This window comes from Bos indicus x Bos taurus, chromosome 2 (genome assembly GCF_003369695.1).
Source record: "Bos indicus x Bos taurus breed Angus x Brahman F1 hybrid chromosome 2, Bos_hybrid_MaternalHap_v2.0, whole genome shotgun sequence".
Classification (NCBI taxonomy): domain Eukaryota; kingdom Metazoa; phylum Chordata; class Mammalia; order Artiodactyla; family Bovidae; genus Bos; species Bos indicus x Bos taurus.
Genome location: NC_040077.1, coordinates 18,601,401 through 18,619,442, shown reverse-complemented (window position 1 = coordinate 18,619,442; position 18,042 = coordinate 18,601,401). Strand labels below are relative to the sequence as shown.

The following is an 18,042-nucleotide window of genomic DNA, read 5'->3' as shown; positions in this document are numbered from 1 at the left end:
CCCAGGTTGTTCTAATAGTAAAGAGTCTGCCTGCCAATGCAAGAGACAAAAAAGATGTGGGTTTGATCCCTGGGACCTGAAGATCCCCTGGAGTAGGAAATGGTAATCCACTCCAGTATTCTTGCCTGGAGAATCCCATGGACAGGGGAGCCCGGTGGGCTATATAGTCCATAGGGTTGCAAAGAGTAGGACATGACTGAAGCGATTTAGCATACACGAAGATGGAGTTGTTTTCTGGTTAGGGCTCTACTGTTTGTATTAATGTTTCTGTTGCCTTTTGTTATGCGATTGGCCCCAATTCTTCATCTCAGTCTTCTCAACAATAAGACTGGAGTTGGATGATCAGCAGTAAAGCTGAACAGTTTTAACTTAGTCCTATGGAGCTGTTCTAGTGAGCTTACGACCAAGATGGCAGGTTTGGTGGAAGAGTCCATGGGCTGTAGAGGAAGGGTAGAGCCAGCAACAGGAAAGCTCTTCCACCAGACAGGGCTCTTCTAGCAACATGGAACCAGGGTCGCACACCTTAAGTGTGGGCGTTGGCTCCACCGGATTGGGGGCCTGGACTGCGGCGGGCTCCCCCGGGCCGCTAGGGCGCGCTGCAGGCTGCCCACCACCCCCCACCCCGGAAGCCGTCTCACTGCGCGTCCGGCCTGCGCCGGGAGCCAAACTTTTCAGTCTTCCGGAAACGGACCCCGGACCGGCAACGGCTGGGTGTGGTGCGACGGTCGTGGCTGTAGCACGGCTGGAGCCAGGAGGAGTAAAGGGGTGCGAGCCTGGATTCCGCCCCGGGTGGAGCACCATGGACGAAGCGGGCAGCTGTGCAAGCGGCGGAGGCTTCCGCCCGGGCGTGGACAACCTGGACGAGCCGCCCAACAGCCGCATCTTCCTGGTGATCAGCAAGTACACTTCCGAGTCGGTGCTGAGGGAGCGCTTCTCGCCCTTTGGGGAAATCCAGGACATCTGGGTGGTGCGCGACAAGCACACCAAGGAGTCCAAGGGCATCGCCTTCGTCAAGTTTGCCCGCAGCTCGCAGGCCTGTAGGGCCATGGAGGAGATGCATGGCCAGTGCCTCACCCCCAGCGACACCAAGCCCATCAAGGTGCGGGTGCCCGGGACGGGATGTCCCGGGTGGGGGGCGGAGGGGAGCGGTTTCGGGGTGCGGTAAGGGCAGTGCATTCGCTAGCTGGAGCGGTCTGGAAAGCACCTGGCATTCCGGGGCGAGGCAAGGGAAGGACCACGTTGCAGAGAGGATTTCCTAGGACCTCCCTGCGCGAAAATCTGCTAGAGGGTGCGGGAGATAAGGGATGCGGAGAGAACACCCGCTTCCGGGTCGGACCAGGTTATCTGTGGCTACTCGGGCTGCAGAGCTGCGGTGGCTGGGCCTTCCCCCACCCCCGCCGTCACTAATTCAGCTCTCAACTCCGACCCGACCTGCTATGAGAACTTTTCTTACTCTCCTCTCTCAGACGTCTTGGTTACCACGTATAAAAGTAGTTAACTCTACTTTTCCCCACATCGGTAAGGTGCTTAACAACTTGATAAAAGTAGATTTAATTGTGGCCCTCTGAAGTTAGGCATTTTCCCAGTACCAAACAAAAGTATACATGTATATAATATTTAAGTGCAGGTAATTAAAACTACTGCTATTGCCTATTTATCACACTTATGTAAAAATTTGTAATTTTTTACAAATTATTATAAATAAACCCCTCTGTGAAGATATTAATGTTATAGGTTTTGTTACTGTCACTTCTTTTTGAAAGCAAACCAAAGTAAACTGCCTTAAAAAGAGCCAAATCAAAAAACCAAACAAACGCCAAATCATTGTGATGATAGTGTAAATTGTATTATTATTAAATGCTTCTTGGCATACTGCTAATTCATTTTGGTGGTATTTATATTTAGTTTCCACATCTAATTTATCTGTAAAATTAATATACTGACACATGGCAGGAAGGGTGATTTTGAGGGTTATCTCATGTTTGTCCATAGTAACAGTCTCTTCCCCATACTTGGTTTAGTAGAAAACAGAGGAGCCGGGAAATGCCGACAACACATTAGGCAATAGGCATTCTGTCTCCTCCCACCTTCTAAACCGTCTGAAATAAGTCAAAACAGATCATCAGTGAAGTTACGTGTAAGGCCACAGCATGTAAAATCAAAGGGACAAACTTTCTATAAAGAGTCAATAAATATTTTAGGCTTTGTGAATCACATACAGTCTCTGTCATACATTCTTTTTGTTTTTTAACAACCCTCAAAAAAATGTAAAAGCAGTTCTTAGCCTATGGACTATAGAAAAACAGGAAGTTGAAGTTTGTTGACTCCTGCACTAGGTTGATAATTTTCATCTTCTTTCAATTGTGATCTTAGCAGAGAGAATTTCTGTACTTTGAATATAACCACAGAGGTCTCCTGGGAAACTTTGCTCACTGCCCCAAATTTGAAACATAATGACCCCCTCTTTCCTTGATTAAATTCCTACAAGAGAAGTAAAAGTCTCAACACTAAAATGTATCCTTCCCTTTTAGCCACAGAGAAATTAAATGGTTCCCAAAGATAAAGTTTAAATTTTGTTTGTCATATTGTACACTCAGTTTCAGCCAGAGGGTTTTTGGACTACAGTGCTTAGCTGGACAATCTAAGGTCACTCTTCACAGCGTCCACCATCTTCCACCGTCTTCCACTGCATTGTAGGGGGGGTTTTTTTCTGTTTTTCGATATTTCCAGTTAAATTAATTCAGCCTCAGTTTTCTTCGTGTACTTTGCTTTTGCAAAGTTTCAAAAGTCCTAAAAGATAAAAATTTTGATAACAGGCCTACAGCCAGAAAGGATTGTGCAAATGAGAATCCTGTGATCGATCAACTATATTATCTTGAGGAAAAGGGTAAAACCTAGAAAGTGAAAGAGTAAAATCTTAGGAGAAATCATCAAGTAGGTGGTTAATTATTATACATATCTACTTAGATATTGTCTCCTCTATCAGAAATTTGAAATGCTCCAATCTTCTAAAATTAAGAAATTTGTGATCTGATGGCAACTCCAGTCACAAAGAGTACTTGAGACTTTTTTTCTCCTAGTGTCTTCTCATATACTTAAAGGTTCCCTATTTGTATTTCCCTACATACCATCCATTACTTAATATATCCACTGGACTAACTTTCTAGTGGGCTATTTCTGTGTTATTTAGTACTCTATACTTAATACCTTATACAGTGTTTGGCACATGGTATGTTTATTGAAGGAATAACATGGAAGTTGATGCTCTCTAGGGATGTCTCCAGCTATATCTTGTAAGCAAGGTTCTACACCTCTGGGAGAGCTGCTTTCCAAGCAAATATAATGACCCTCTTTTTCAGGATTTCTAAAATATTTATAAATTCTTTGGTTTTTTAGTTACTGCCTCCTACCCTGGAATTTCATAGGTTCAGGTTTTCCCCACTGAGTGGTATACAGCCCCTCTTCAAAAACAGAAGAAAACAAAAAATTCAAGGGCCCTGTATTATGGTGATTTACATTAATTCTATTACATTTCTTCAAGTTATGAAAAATAAACGTAGCCATTATGCTCGTGGCTCTACAAATTCATAACCGTAATTAACACATTCTTCTAGAATAATGTAAAACCAAAGAAATTTTTAAAAGCAATACCACAAAGCAAATTACACTCCAAATAATAACCTAATGTCACAGATGATATTTCAGTAGAACTAAATTACTAATAGAGAAATAGAGCCTCAGTTCATTGTGTGCATTTTCTTGCTCACATAAGTCATTCAGGTGGTCACTGAGATGATCCAGAATATAGTTGGGTTATCTTTTTAAGGATTAATATTAGAAAGCAAACAAAAACATGGCCATCTAGACTTAAATCCAACTATATCGATATTAAACATAAACTGACTCCTATTAAAAGTCAGGGATTGTCAGGATTTTTTCTTAAAGGTCAAACTAAGTGCTGTTTACAAGAGATGCAGTTTAAGTATAAAGATACAAAGTGGTTGAAAGTATTTAATAAAGGAATAGAAAAAGCTGGTAAAAGGATAAGAAAAGCTGGTATGGTATCAGACAAAAATGGTCTTCAACAGGAAGAGTATTAACAGAATAATTTCCTAAACATAAAAATACCAGTCAAAAACTACAAAATAATTCCGAATGTTTATGCAGCCAATAACAGAACTTCAGAATACATGAAGCATTATTAATAGAACTAAAAGGAGAAAAGATAAATTCATAATCATATTTTTACACTCAGTCTCTGATAGAAAAGGAAATGAAGTATGTGTGACATTTTAGTAACACTATTAATCAGCTGTATAACTGACATTTATTGACACCACCCAACACTCAACAGAGTACACATGCTGTTTCAGTGCACTGCCTCTTGCTCTCGGTGTATGTGTGTGGAGTCGCTCAGTCATGTAGTCGTGTCCGACTCTTTGCCATCCTGTGAACTGTAGCTCACCAGGCTCCTCTGTCCATGATTCGAATTCTCTAGGTAAAAATACTGGAGAGGGTTGCCATTCCCTTCTCTAGGAGATCTTCCCAACCCAGAAATTGAACTCAGGTCTCCCGCATTGTGGACAGATTAAATAGAAAAGGAAAAAAATTTTCAAAAAAACATAATGTGATGATTAGTCTTATCTCATAAAAGGTCACTGCAATAAAATTTGCTTTACAGTGTTGTTTGATGAGATCCTATCACATTGTATTTAACCTAACATGAAACTTAAGCTAATAATAAGGTAAGTATTCTTAAGAAATAGAAAAACAGTTGACTGATATTTCTGCATTTTTCTTTGGGTTTTGTTTGTTTCTTAGGTTTTCATTGCTCAGTCCAGATCATCTGGAAGTCACCGAGATGTTGAAGATGAAGAACTTACAAGAATATTTGTTATGATACCAAAGTCCTACACAGAAGAAGATCTACGGGAAAAATTTAAGGTGCTTCTAATAGCTGATGTTTGTGATAATTTACAATCTTAAATTGGTTGTACAATTACTAAATCTTAGGTTGTTTGAGTTAGATCATTAGATTGGTGGTGGAGAATTAAATAACTTTTTAAGTCACTTATTTCAATCTAGTTTTTAAATGTTAAAACTAAAATAGTTTTTTTTGAAAATATATAAAACCTGGAAAATATTAATGATGGTGTTTCTTCCCCATTTAGCAAAAATACAGATTCAGGAAATGGAAGTGTAAAGCTCAGAGTTTTAAGTAAGGTCACATATGTAATTATGCAGTGGGGCCGTTATTCATGCCCAGGCTGTCTAAATCTAGAATCTGCTCTTGGTCTTGAAAATTTCAAAGCACCCTCTTAACACTGCTCTCTATTGGCTCTCACAGAGGTACATCAGGCAAGCCTGAGTGTATGAACTGTACTAGCTCACATTTATTGCAAATTGTGACGTGTTGTACTTATTCACAGAAAGGCTTATCCTTTATAGTTTATGTGTTAAAATTAGGCCTTTGAAGGAGTTATATTGAAAGAAAAAAAATTACCTATAGCTCTCACTTTAGCTACTTTAGCTAGATTGTAGTCAGTGAAATTTGGAGACGACTTAAAATCTCTTTTTAGCCATTAAATTTTATATGCAGTGATACACTTTCACAAAAACTATTTCAAAACCAATTTTAAAATTGTCTTTTGAGTTGTAATTTTTTATTATTTTTCAGTACCTTCCCAAGTACTTGTGGGCAACAAGCAAGAAAGAAAACAAGTAATAAAAAGTAATTTTAAACTTCCTCCATCCTACCCAAATGAGGATTGAATAAAATACTTCAAAAATAACAAATACTAAATACATATACTCCATATTTTCTCCAATAGTAAGGAAAAAGTTCATACATTATATACTTACAAACTTTTATCCTTTTCTGAGTGAACACATAGCATTTTTATCTACATATAGTAAAGTTACAATTGGTATCTATAAAATAAATAATAAACAATTTATATCCTGTATTTCTTCCAACCTTAAAAGTAAACATTTACCACATATTTCTCACATAGAGTATTAACTTTCTGAGTGAAACAGTATATTTTAAAGATGTACTTTGAGAAGCACTGCTTTAAAAGAATACATAATGATTTGTTTATGTTTATGTTAAAAGGAAGATAAATAATTATAGTTAATATTTACTGAATGTTGACTATATCCCAGACCCTGTATAGGCACTTTAGATATATTTGTTCTTTTAACTCTGAAAACAACCCTCTGGGTAGGTACAGCTGTTAGTCCCATTTACCAGGTAAGGAGATGGACCCAGAGAGGGCAACTCAACTGTCCAGTATTTAAGTGGCTGAACCAAGATTTGAATAAAGAAGATTCTAATCCAGAGTCTCTGCTTAACCATCACTGAGTAAAGCTTTGAAGCTATCCAGACCATGAACAAATTCTTACTCTACCTCCATGACTTCGGCTAATTATTTGATTTCTCTAAGGCCCAGTGTCTGTGAAATAAGCAGTGTAACATATATATCCTTGAAGGACTGTTGTAACAATAAAGTGATACATGTAAAGCAAATGTTCAGTAAATAAAAAGCATCATTGTTTTGGTTATGTTATTATTTGGTTTTTATCATCATTAAGATTATTTTTCGAGCACCTTATTAGTTTGTGACATACATATTCCATTATTAAAAATAGCTATAAATTCTATTTTCTTTTTTTAGCAAGCAAGAAGATCAATAAACAAATTTTAATTTAGTTCTGAAATCTGTTCAGTTTATTAATCTTAACTCCTCTAAGAACATTTCTTTTAACTCTCATAGGTGTTTGGAGATATCGAGTATTGCAGCATTATTAAGAATAAAGTAACTGGAGAAAGTAAAGGCTTGGGCTATGTTCGGTACTTAAAACCATCACAAGCTGCCCAAGCAATAGAAAACTGTGATCGAAGTAAGGATGTGTTCATTTATCATTGTTATTTGAAAAAGTGCTAATCTGATTATCTTAATAGTGGTTTGTGCTAATAGCCATACCTGCTAATTTAATCTCAGTAATGGTAATTTAAATATATATAGTCTTAGGATGAAAATAATTTGGGGGTTATTATTAAGCATTCACTGAGGCACTGTCTTGAAAAATATGAGCAACTGCATTAACTCATTAAGTGAAAATGCTCGTTTCATTAGTATTTCCACAGGGTTTTAGGGTTTATTCAATTATTTTAGAATTTTAGGTATTAAAAATATTGACCAACCCTTTCAGGTTGGGTTGTTTGTTTTTTTTTTTTATATTTATTCTTTGTATTTTAAAGAAATTCAAGTAGTCTGTAGTATTTGTTCATGTATGACTTAAACCCTAAATAGAAGTAAGTATACTAATAAACATATAATTAATAAAGATAGGATTTTTAAGGTTTGCTAACTTTGGAAAGTAAATGCACATTGGGTTAATTTCAAGCTAGAGTGGCATTACTGTTACTGGTGTACATTCTGAAGAATGAGAATTTTAAAGACCAAGGAAAATATTCTTTGTTGTCATACTTGTGATTATATTGAGCTTTAGAAATGAGATGTAGAATATTTATTTCAGTTAGTGGGTTTCAGGATATTATAAAATACATACATACTGGAAATAATTATTGTTAATCAGAACGTTTAGATAATTCTAAGTTACACACCAAAATGTTCTCTCACATCCTTCTAAATTTATCAGTCAGCCAGCATTAATTGAGTACCTATGGTATACTCATCAATATAATTAGAGGGATACAACTGGAATTTATATAGCATCCCTGACATTTAAGGAATTTATAGCTATAAATTTAATACCCATAAATTAAAATTTATAGCTATAAATTATCTTGGATAGCCAAGATCTAATAGGCAAAAAATAGTTGAAGAGTAATAGGATTTTTTTAAGCTCTTTGAAAGCAAGGTATATGTCTTATTTATCAGTTTCTGTCACCCCAAGTACCTAGTACTATACTCGGCATAGTAGTGAGCCCTCAGTTAAGACTTTGAGATCCCTAGCAAAGATTTTGTCATTTAGAGTAGTCTCAATGAAAATATGGCAAATGAAAAAGTGTTCAAACGTGTGTGATATTGCCTGTCAGTGGTGAAAAGTAAGTGCACCAGTGCAGCGTGAAAATACGTCTGGAGTAGACTTTGCACCTGGTGTAGAGGAGCCAGGGCAGATGATGAGAGCAATGTCAGTCAGACGTGACATATCTAGAAATGAATATCTTTGCCTAATAGTGTGAAGGCAACAATCTGAGTAAACCTTGTTATTCCCATTGAGAAAGTAATCTAGGTACATTTGGACCATATACGGGAGGTTATGAAAAGTTCAAGCTTAGTCCACATTAGAATTTCCCTTGAAGATTGCTTCAAGAGAAGAAAAATAGCAAAAACTGTTTCAGGATCTTTGATCTAAACACAGTATCAAGAGTGAATTTCCAGAGAAAGAATTCAAAGAGGCTGGTTTTATCCTTTTTGGAGCCACTAAATAATATGGTGAAAGCTGTGAACCTTCTCCCTTTGAAATACGCCCTAGTGCACATACACACAAGCTCATTTTTGGACACCTAGTTAAAACTCTTAACCCAGAGGCAAATGGATCAGTTGAAGGATTGTTGTAATTAATTGAAGAAAATATAATTTTAAAACAGAGGCAGGGAAATTGGAGTAAAATGTAGCATCCTCTAGGTACATTTCAAAGGAAGAATCTTGATGGCAGTTGGGTGTGAAGAAGCACTGTTAGATTTTGATGTTGAGAAGGCTGAGAGAATGAATGATGATGTCATCTGTAGTAGGGATTGATTGATCAATGTAATGAATGACTATGATTGATGTCATCTGTAGTAGGGATGGATTGATTGATTGGAAAGGATAGCATAGAATCGTGATCTTTCATGTCTCTATTGACCCATAATTTGGGATTCTTGCTATTTCTCATTTACTCTTTTCTGTCTTTCAAAAAACAAAAAAATACGTAGGTCTGGTGGAGATGGTTGTTGGTATAGATTTTTTATACAATTATAAAACTAAATCAAGCAGTAGCAGTCGAGTATATTTGTAAGTATGTTAAATTTGCTATAAAGTTTGAAATTCATAGATTGTCTTTTTCAGGTTATAGAGCAATCTTGGCTGAACCTAAAAATAAAGCATCTGAATCCTCAGAACAAGATTATTACAGTAATATGAGGCAGGAGACTTTAGGACATGAACCTAGGGTAAATATGTTTTCATTTGGTAAGTAGGCTATCTTTACTTTAATGGTATAAGTAGTAAATATTCAGTCTGATTTGGAGGGTTTTTTTAATATTCTTTTATCAGCAGTCTAAATCTCACACAGTACATAAGAGAATTTATAGGGTTTTTTAAAGTTGGTCATGGTCCCTAATGTCCTTATTATTTAACATTTAAGTTATTTCCAGTTAAGGTTTTTTTATGGCTAGTTTTGCATTATCTAAGTGTTACACTATGTCACTGCCATTATGTGAGGGTGGGTTGCTGCTTATAAGTAGCTGATCAAGAAGTATGGAAAACATACATAGCTATCCCCTCAGTATGAATCCTAAAATTTTATCCCTAAATTACTGATGCTTTAAAATTAGGGTTAGAGAAAGAAGAGGAATGACAATAGTAAAGTTTAAAAAAGGGGGGGAAATGTATGATGATGGTAAGACCTGTAACTCTTATTTGGCATAAATTTGCTTTTAGGTGAAACACTTGCTATATTTTGCAATTTTGCATAGTAAGCATATTCCTGTGAAATTAGACTACACATTTCTGCTTACATTTTTGAATAGAGGCGAGGAAATGGGGAGAGTTGTCTGTTTTCTCATCCTGTCTCTCCTGATAGTGCTGATGACCAGCATACTACAGAAAACAGTGCCTTTGATCAATGCAGAGGACTCAATGACAGTTCATTTTATTTTCTAGTACTTAAAATGTTAAATGCATCTTTGAATGAATAGAAATGTAAAGATTTGCTTTTTTTTCTGTATTGTTGGAGAACAACAATCTGAATTTTCAAGTTTTGACAAGAATGACAACAGAGGCCAGGAAGCTATCTCCAAACGCCTGTCAGTTGTATCAAGAGTTCCTTTTACTGAAGAGCAGCTTTTCAGCATTTTTGATATAGTACCAGGCTTGGAATACTGTGAAGTCCAGCGAGATCCTTATTCTAATTATGGTAAGATAATGTCTTTGTAAATGTACTGTAGTTTGTTAAAATGGCTTTTCTCCACTGGCACTTTTTAAAAATTTTTATTGGAGTACAGTTGATTTATAATGTTGTGTTAGTTTCAGGTGTACAGTAAAGTGAATCACTTATACATATACCTATATCCACCCTTTTTTTAGATTCTTTTCCCATATAGGTCACTATAGAGTACTGAGTAGAGTTCCCTGTGCTATACAGTAGGTCCTTAATAGCTATCTGTTTTATATATAGCAGTGTTATATGTCAATCCCAATCTCCCAGTTTATCTTCATTCCCCCAAAAATGCTCCTCAAAAGAATGTGAAATGTGTGAGTCTGATCCTAAACCCTCTATTCCCTACTTTTTGGTTTTCATACATTTATCACTTTTTCTCTCTATATCATTTCAGCTAGCCAAGATGACTGTATATTCTTTCATATATCACTTCTCATTTCATTTCCTACTTAGTATGATACGAAAAATTTTAGAATTTTGAAGCTTATTTCATAGAATTGAAATGTTAAGAAAAATTAGTTGGTTTTTAAGGTGTATCTCTGTCATACAAGAAAAGCTAGTATCTTTAAATTCTTTGGACAGAACTTAAGCTAATGATATATATATTTTTTTAATATCATATTCATGTTTTTACGAAAATCTGGTTCATATTTTGCTTTATAGGAACATGACTGTTGAACACATGTATCAGTAAAAAATAATTTTGTTTTCTGATACATTTGATTATATATTATTAATGTTGTGATATTAGTGTCTTTCTATGTTGTTTTATCTTTGTGACAACACAGACTCTAGGTATTCAATCTGCTTTCTTTTTAATTCCCATATATTCTCTGCTTTGTTCTAGGTCATGGAGTGGTTCAGTATTTTAATGTAGCATCAGCTATTTATGCAAAATACAAGTTACATGGATTTCAGTACCCTCCTGGGAATCGGATAGGTGTTTCCTTCATTGATGATGGGAGTAATGCAACAGAGTAAGTACCATTCCAGGAACTACTCTAAAGCCACACTTCGGGTGTGCATGCCATGACTGAGAGAATAAAAGTAGAGAACAATTTACCTCTCAGGTGAGGACGTTACGTGAAGCAAGTTATTGTGAGAGACTTGAGTATTTCTAGTTTTCTATAAATTACCTGTTCTTATCTCCAGTCTCCTTAGAAAAATGGCAACGCAGATGGTCGCTGCACAGCTTGCATCAATTGTGTGGAATAACCCAAGTCAGCAGCAATTTCTGGTAAGTGAAGAATTTAACCTTACAGTACACCATTAGGGTATAAAATAAATGTGGCCTCTGTTTATTACCTGTGTAAGAAAATGTTCAGAGATATAGTAAAAGACCACAGAGGTGCCATGATAACACGTCTATTTTTAGCTCTTGACTTATTATAAAATCCCCAAAGTGCCGTTTTTTCTTTTTCTCATTTTGAACCTAATTCTTCAACAGCAATTTGCAGGAAGTTCTGGATCACAGCTGCCTCAAATCCAGACGGATGTTGCACTACCATCATGCAAAAAAAAAGCTCCTCCTGACACTCCTGTGAAGGAAAGACTTTTTATCGTTTTTAATCCACATCCTTTGCCTTTAGATGTACTAGAGGATATATTCTGGTAAGATTTCAGTTCCATAGAGTTACATTTTATTTTATTTTATTATTTAAAACTTTTTAAATTTTTTTGGCTACGAAGCACTTAGGATCTTAGTTCCCCAACAAGGGACTTCCCCACACCTTCATTGGAAGTGGAGAGTCATCCCAGGACTTCCTGGTCGTCCGCTGATGCTGTAATGCGTGGAGAAGGCAATGGCAACCCACTCGAGTACTCTTGCCTGGAAAATCCCAGGGACAGAGGAGCCTCATAGGCTGAAGTCCATGGGGTTGCTAAGAGTCAGGCATGACTGAGCGACTTCACTTTCACTTTTCACTTTCATGCATTGGAGAAGGAAATGGCAACCCACTCCAGTATTCTTGCCTGGAGAATCCCAGGGACGGAGGAGCCTGGTGGGCTGCCGCCTATGGGGTCGCACAGAGTCAGACACGACTGAATCGACTTGGCGGCAGCAGCAGCTGTAATGCAAGGCATGCAGGCTCAATCCCTGGTGTGGAACTAAGATCCCATATGCTGTGTAGAGCAGCCAAAAACAATTTTTTTTTTAATTTTAATAAATATTTTAAAATAATATAATTTATTTAAACTAGACATTTAAGTATTCTTGCAGTCTGGAAACTTCCTGTGTCCAGTACCTCTCACGTGGAGATGATTTGTTCTGTGGTTTTAAAAAAGTCTGTGGTTTGTATCACCTTTAAAAATACAAAGTTATCTCCTTTTCTTTGTTATTCATATGGCTTAAGTCTCCACACAGAATTTCCTTTTATTTTGTTTTGAAGACATAAAACATATAGTATTGTTTTGTAAATTGCATACGTAGAACGAACAAATCATTTGTTTCTTGATAGAAAATACATGTGTCTAGATCTGGCCTATAGAATTCTTTTCCTTTTCCTTTGCAGTTATAATTCAACTGAACAGTGTTTATTAAGCATCTTCTATTTTGTCAGCATGCTACTGGATCCTTAAGGATAATATAATTACATTGAGTAAAAAATTACTTGATTATAATGCTTGCTATTATATATAATAAGTATTAAAAAGGGGGAAGACACTTGTTTCCAGTATAACTTCTTTAACCTTAACATTTTCTTTTTGATCTTTTCCTATTTGCTTTACAACAGTGTTAGTGAATTAAAAGATAGATAGAAAACTTGTTGAAGAGTTTCACAAAATATAAGCAATGTGGTTCAAGTGTTTTGATTTTTATTTAACTAATTTATTCTATTTCTTTTTTGAACCTCTCTTCTGTACCTGCTAAGTGCCAGAGACATTGTGTAAACTTTATATCAATATTATGTAAACAAGACATAATAGTTCTTGTCCTCTTAGAACTGATCACATGTAGGAGACAGAGAAGTGAATAGGAAATTACAACCTGTAGAGGTTAGTGTTGTGAAAAGGAATGTTCAAGCTATGAAATATATGGGAGGGGCAACCGCTATAGAAAGTCAGAGAATGCTTCTTGAAAGAAGAAAGGATTCTTTGGAGGATAAAAATAATTTAGCCAAGGAAGAAACTTGGGCATGTAGGTGGTTATTCCTCCAGAGAGAACATGAAAAGAGGTTGTGGGAATATAGGATTTAAGAGACTGAGGAAAGATGAAGCAGGGAGAGTTCGAGGACCCAAGTCAAGAAGGGCCCACAAGCTGTTAGGGAGTTTATCCTTCCTCTGGAGGCATAAAGAGCTACCAGAGGGGCTTTGTGGGAGGAAATGATCCTACTTGTCTTTTAGAAAAATCAGTCAGAAGACAGGGTAGAGAATGGGTTGGAGAGGGATAAGCCCAGGATGCAGGGAAACTAGTGAAGAAGGTATCTGTTGTTGTTTTTGTTCTGTTGCCCAATCTGAATCTTTGCAACCCCACGGACTGCCGCACACCAGGCTTCCCAGTCCTTCACCATCTCCTGGAGCTTACTCATACTCATGTCCACTGAGTAGGTGATGCCATCCAACCATCTCATCCTCTGTTGTCCCCTTCTCCTCCTGCCTTCTGTCTTTCCCAGCATCAAAGTCTTTCCAGTGAGTCAGCTTTTCGCATCAGGTGGGCAAAGTATTGGAGTTCCACTTCAGCATCAGTCCTTCCAATGAATATTCAGGACTGATTTCCTTTAGGATGGACTGGTTTGATCTCCTTGCTGTACAAAGGACTCTCAAGAGTCTTTTCAGCACCACAGTTCGAAAGCATCAATTCTTTGGTGCTCAGCTTTCCTTATGGTCCCACTCTCACATCCATACATGACCACTGGAAAAACCATAGCTTTGACCATATAGACCTTTGTTGAAGAAGGTATTAGAATAAACTAAGAAAAAGATAATGATGCTCAGAGTGAGGAAAAAGACCTGAGTGGGAGTGAAGAGAAATTAACTAATAGAGGAAAATGTTTAACAAGAAAGATTGACACATACTAGAGATTGGATGTGGGGAAAGGAGTGAAAAAGGAGTCCAGAATGGATCCTAATTTTTAGACCTGAGCATATATGCTTATCAGTTTCAGTTGATCTCTCTCTTTTTTTTTTTTTTTTACTTTCAGTCGTTTCGGTAACCTGATTGAAGTTTACCTTGTGTCAGGAAAAAATGTGGGGTATGCCAAGTATGCTGATAGACTAAGTGCTAATGATGCCATTACAACTTTACATGGAAAGATCCTGAATGGAGTCAGACTCAAAGTTATGTTGGCAGACTCCCCAAGAGAAGAATCTAACAAACGACAAAGAACTTACTGATTCTTTAGGTAAGGTCTTTATAATATAAATTCTAAAACACATTGTCTAAATAGTATAATGAAAGAAATATATAGGGAATTTCTTTTTAAGGATTTAGAAGTTGTTGGTTAAAAACACTGTGACTTAAAAGTTTGCTGATAATTTTTACAATATATTTTTTAAACTTGGACTTTTTAAACTTAAAAGTCTTTTATGTTTACTGGGAGAATGTTTTTGTCCTTCTGTGAAATAAAATCAGATTTCAGTTTAGAAAATTAAATAGTATTTGTGTATGTGTGTGAATGTCTTAGATATTAAGAATTGAACTTCACTGTATGGTTACATAAACTTTAAAATTAGAAGACTTCTAAAGATTTTTTTAGCTAACACCTAAGTTATCAATTGAGGTAATCTATGACAGTCTTTTGGAGAAGGGCGTGACAAACCACTCTAGTATTCTTGCCTGAAGAGTCCCATGGACACAAGAGCCTGATGGGCTACAGTCCATGGGGTCGTAAAGAGTCAGACACGACTGAAGCAACTTAGCATGCACATGACAGTCTTTATAAAGTATGCCTTGACAGGCATTAGTGAAATGCCTAAAAAGCAATATCTAATACAGTTGACCCTTGAACAATGCAAGTTTGAACCGCATGGGTCCACTGGACATGAGGATGTTTTCAGTAGTAAGTAATACAACACTAGATCTGAGGTTGGTTGGGTCCAAGGTTGGTTGAATCTGTGGACGCAGAACCGTGGGTATGAAATATCCACGTTTATAAAAGGGTTCACAGTAAGTGATATGCAGATTTTCAACTATGTAGAGGGTCACCACACCTAATGTCTACATTGTTCAAGAGTCAATTATAATGCATCTTTTTGGACCTAAATGGTATTTTTCTGGACTCATATTTGTGAATAAGTACATTAAAAGTACACATTCAGAAATAAGTGCATTAAAACTACACGTTCATGTACATATGTGTATTTTCAAAAATAACCTTGACGTTTATCAAAAGCTCTTGTCAGTTATACATAATGCTACGTACAGCCTTATGAGTGCCTTTTTTTTTTTTTTAACTATTAAGAAATCAAACCTAAATTTCTATCTATAGGACAGTTCACACCTCCGCAGTTGGGGGAAACATTATTAAAAGTTACCATTGTTCAGCTCTTTCACTTTTTTATTCTGGAAATGAATTCTGAGTTTCTGGGGAAGCTGAGTGCTTCCCTGTTCCCACGCACACACCCGCTCCCCAAGTCCACTGCTGGTCCAATTGGAGCAGCTGGTAAGCACATCCGATTCAGTTTGAAGTTACTAGCTCGAAAGCAGTTTTCTTTTCTCACCAATTATGAGAAATGGCGAGTATCAGAATGAATTGTCTGGGTCTTTACTATAGATGACTTTTCCTTGGATGAAGCAAGTCACATGATTACTTCCTCCTTGCAGAAGGCACTTGTGGATAGAAAGTGCCCATTGGGGCATTATGAATATCTCAATTTAGAAATATTTTCAAATGTTACAAAATCCACTCCCATTACTTCATACAGTGTAGAAATATTAAATTTGCCAGTGAAAAAGAATTAACAAGTCTTTCTTAAAGCAGTTTTTTGTCTTTACAAATAAAATGTTAAGAACTGAATTCTCTTTAGACAAGCTGTCTTCTAAAATAGCATGCAAACCTGCTTATTCATGTCTGTGAGTCTTCCAAAATATAGGTAGTAATTCTTACTCTTATTCAAAGAATCTTTGTCCTTAAAAGAGGACAATACTAACTTCTTAATATGGGGAAAATATATAAATGACTCCTGTGAGTGAGCCTTTTTATAAAATAATTATTTATATAGTATAGAGAATATTAGACTTAAAATCAGAAGATCTGGAATTGGGATTCCATCTCTGACACTTAATGATGATTTGGCAGTTATCTTCACCTTTCTGAGGCTGAGTTTCTCCACGGGATTATTAAGAGAAAATGAGTCGGCAAAATTTCTTATAAAATAAAATTTTTAAATACTTTGCAAGTGTGAGCTAAAACTCATGCATTGGTGACTTCATTGAAACTTCTTATGTCATCTCATCAAAAACGGTCAGAAATTAAGCTTAATGGTACAAAACCACCTTCTGGCCAGCAGGTGTGTGGGAATGAAACTTTAAAATAACATGTTTATTATCCAGTTCCCTAATTAGAGGAAGTGGTATTCTTCAGCATGACTAGTCATGAAATACAAATCTATCCTTTTTCCCTTTGTTGAGCGGTTATACATATTCAGTAGGGTCAAATGAATTGAAAATGGTAGGACATAATAAACTGTACTGGTTTTAAATGTCTTCTAGTTGCAGCACGGCTTTTTAATTTATTTTTGCTTTGAATCCTCATTTACTGTGGATTTCATAATGAAATTAGTCTCTGAGAAATAAGCCTAAGATTAGCTGAATTGTGCCTAGGAAATCGGAGAAGAAACTGGTCTAAGAATATCACTTTGAAAGTTGTTGAGTTCTATTTTGAGATAGATCTGATGTGCAAAATATGTTTCTCTTTCTATTTGAGGAAAACTCGAATTTTAGTATTTTAGAGCATCCTGATCTATGTGTGTGTGTGTGTTTATAGGTCCATTTCTTCCTTTTTTTAATCACATAAAACAGTTTGTACAACTGTTGCTTTTTTCACTTCCTCTGTTTTGTATCTTGACAGACTATTTTGAGGGAAATCCCTCTGAACTTTACCCTTGTTTCTCAATTATGATTGAACAATTATGGTTAATTGAGTTTAGCTACCTAAAAGAACAAAATATTTTAGCATACATGCTCTAGTTGGACTCATGGTTAAGAAGACAAATACAAGCACCCATTCAGTCAGCCTGGTGTGTGGGGATAAAACCCAAAGCTGTCATCCTCAAATGATGCATGATTTTTGTATGCATTTTCCCTCCCAAAATTCAGTACCCACTTGCATCATTCTTGTCAGTAAGTTTGGTTTTGCTTATTTGGGGGCATCTGTGATTAAGCAGGTAATATTGGGTATATTGAAATAAGGGAACAACTAACATTTTAAGAATACTATATACAACAGCTCTTTCCTTTCAGGTGATGACTTTCATGCTTGTGTTGTGTTCTTTCTACAGAACAAAGACTAAATAATGACGTACTCCTCAGCTGACTGACTGAAAATGTGACTGGACGCACTCCCTGTGGACAGTTGACGGCTTTTTTTTCACATACCTGATAGTTTGTACACAGCATTGTTTTGTCTGGGGAGTAGGATTGTTGACATGTGTTTTTCAACCACACATTAATGCTAAAACTAATATAGTAGTTGTTTCTTAGAGTAATATGTTGTTACGTGTGGCAGAAATAAAGTTTTCTTTGGTTAACTAAATCATGCCTTATTTATGTGAAAGATAAGAATGAGAAAAACTTAATAGACAATGTTTAGAAATTTATTAAATGACATTTCATTGATTTTGAGATGCACGTTTTTTCACATTTTTACACTTCTGAAATTGGAAATATTATGATATCAATCAGTAAATAATCGACAGCTTTTTTTTTTTCCT

General features: G+C 36.3%; 1 protein-coding gene across 2 annotated transcripts; it reads left to right on the top strand.

The window, feature by feature from the left end:
• Positions 1-652: 652 nt before the first annotated feature.
• Positions 653-17,864, top strand: RBM45 (RNA binding motif protein 45). Of its 2 annotated transcripts, none has more exons than XM_027556892.1 (10): positions 653-1,099; positions 4,822-4,944; positions 6,777-6,903; positions 9,081-9,203; positions 9,970-10,149; positions 11,021-11,150; positions 11,326-11,410; positions 11,621-11,784; positions 14,313-14,513; positions 17,611-17,864. In XM_027556892.1, exons 1-9 carry the CDS (start codon positions 800-802, stop codon positions 14,503-14,505), a joined length of 1,425 nt encoding a protein of 474 aa, XP_027412693.1. In that variant the 5' UTR covers positions 653-799; the 3' UTR covers positions 14,506-14,513; positions 17,611-17,864. The 2 variants fall into 2 exon arrangements, with proteins under 2 accessions (XP_027412693.1, XP_027412684.1); XM_027556883.1 differs by having other exon boundaries at positions 665-1,099; positions 9,964-10,149.
• The last annotated feature ends 178 nt before the right edge of the window (positions 17,865-18,042 follow it).

Excerpts from the sequence above, each read along its gene's own strand:
- RBM45 (XM_027556883.1), top strand. The coding sequence starts at position 800 with ATGGACGAAGCGGGCAGCTGTGCAAGCGGCGGAGGCTTCCGCCCGGGC. Across the intron at positions 11,151-11,325 it reads GATGGGAGTAATGCAACAGA|TCTCCTTAGAAAAATGGCAA; the intron begins GTAAGTACCATT and ends TCTTATCTCCAG. Across the intron at positions 11,411-11,620 it reads CAAGTCAGCAGCAATTTCTG|CAATTTGCAGGAAGTTCTGG; the intron begins GTAAGTGAAGAA and ends ATTCTTCAACAG.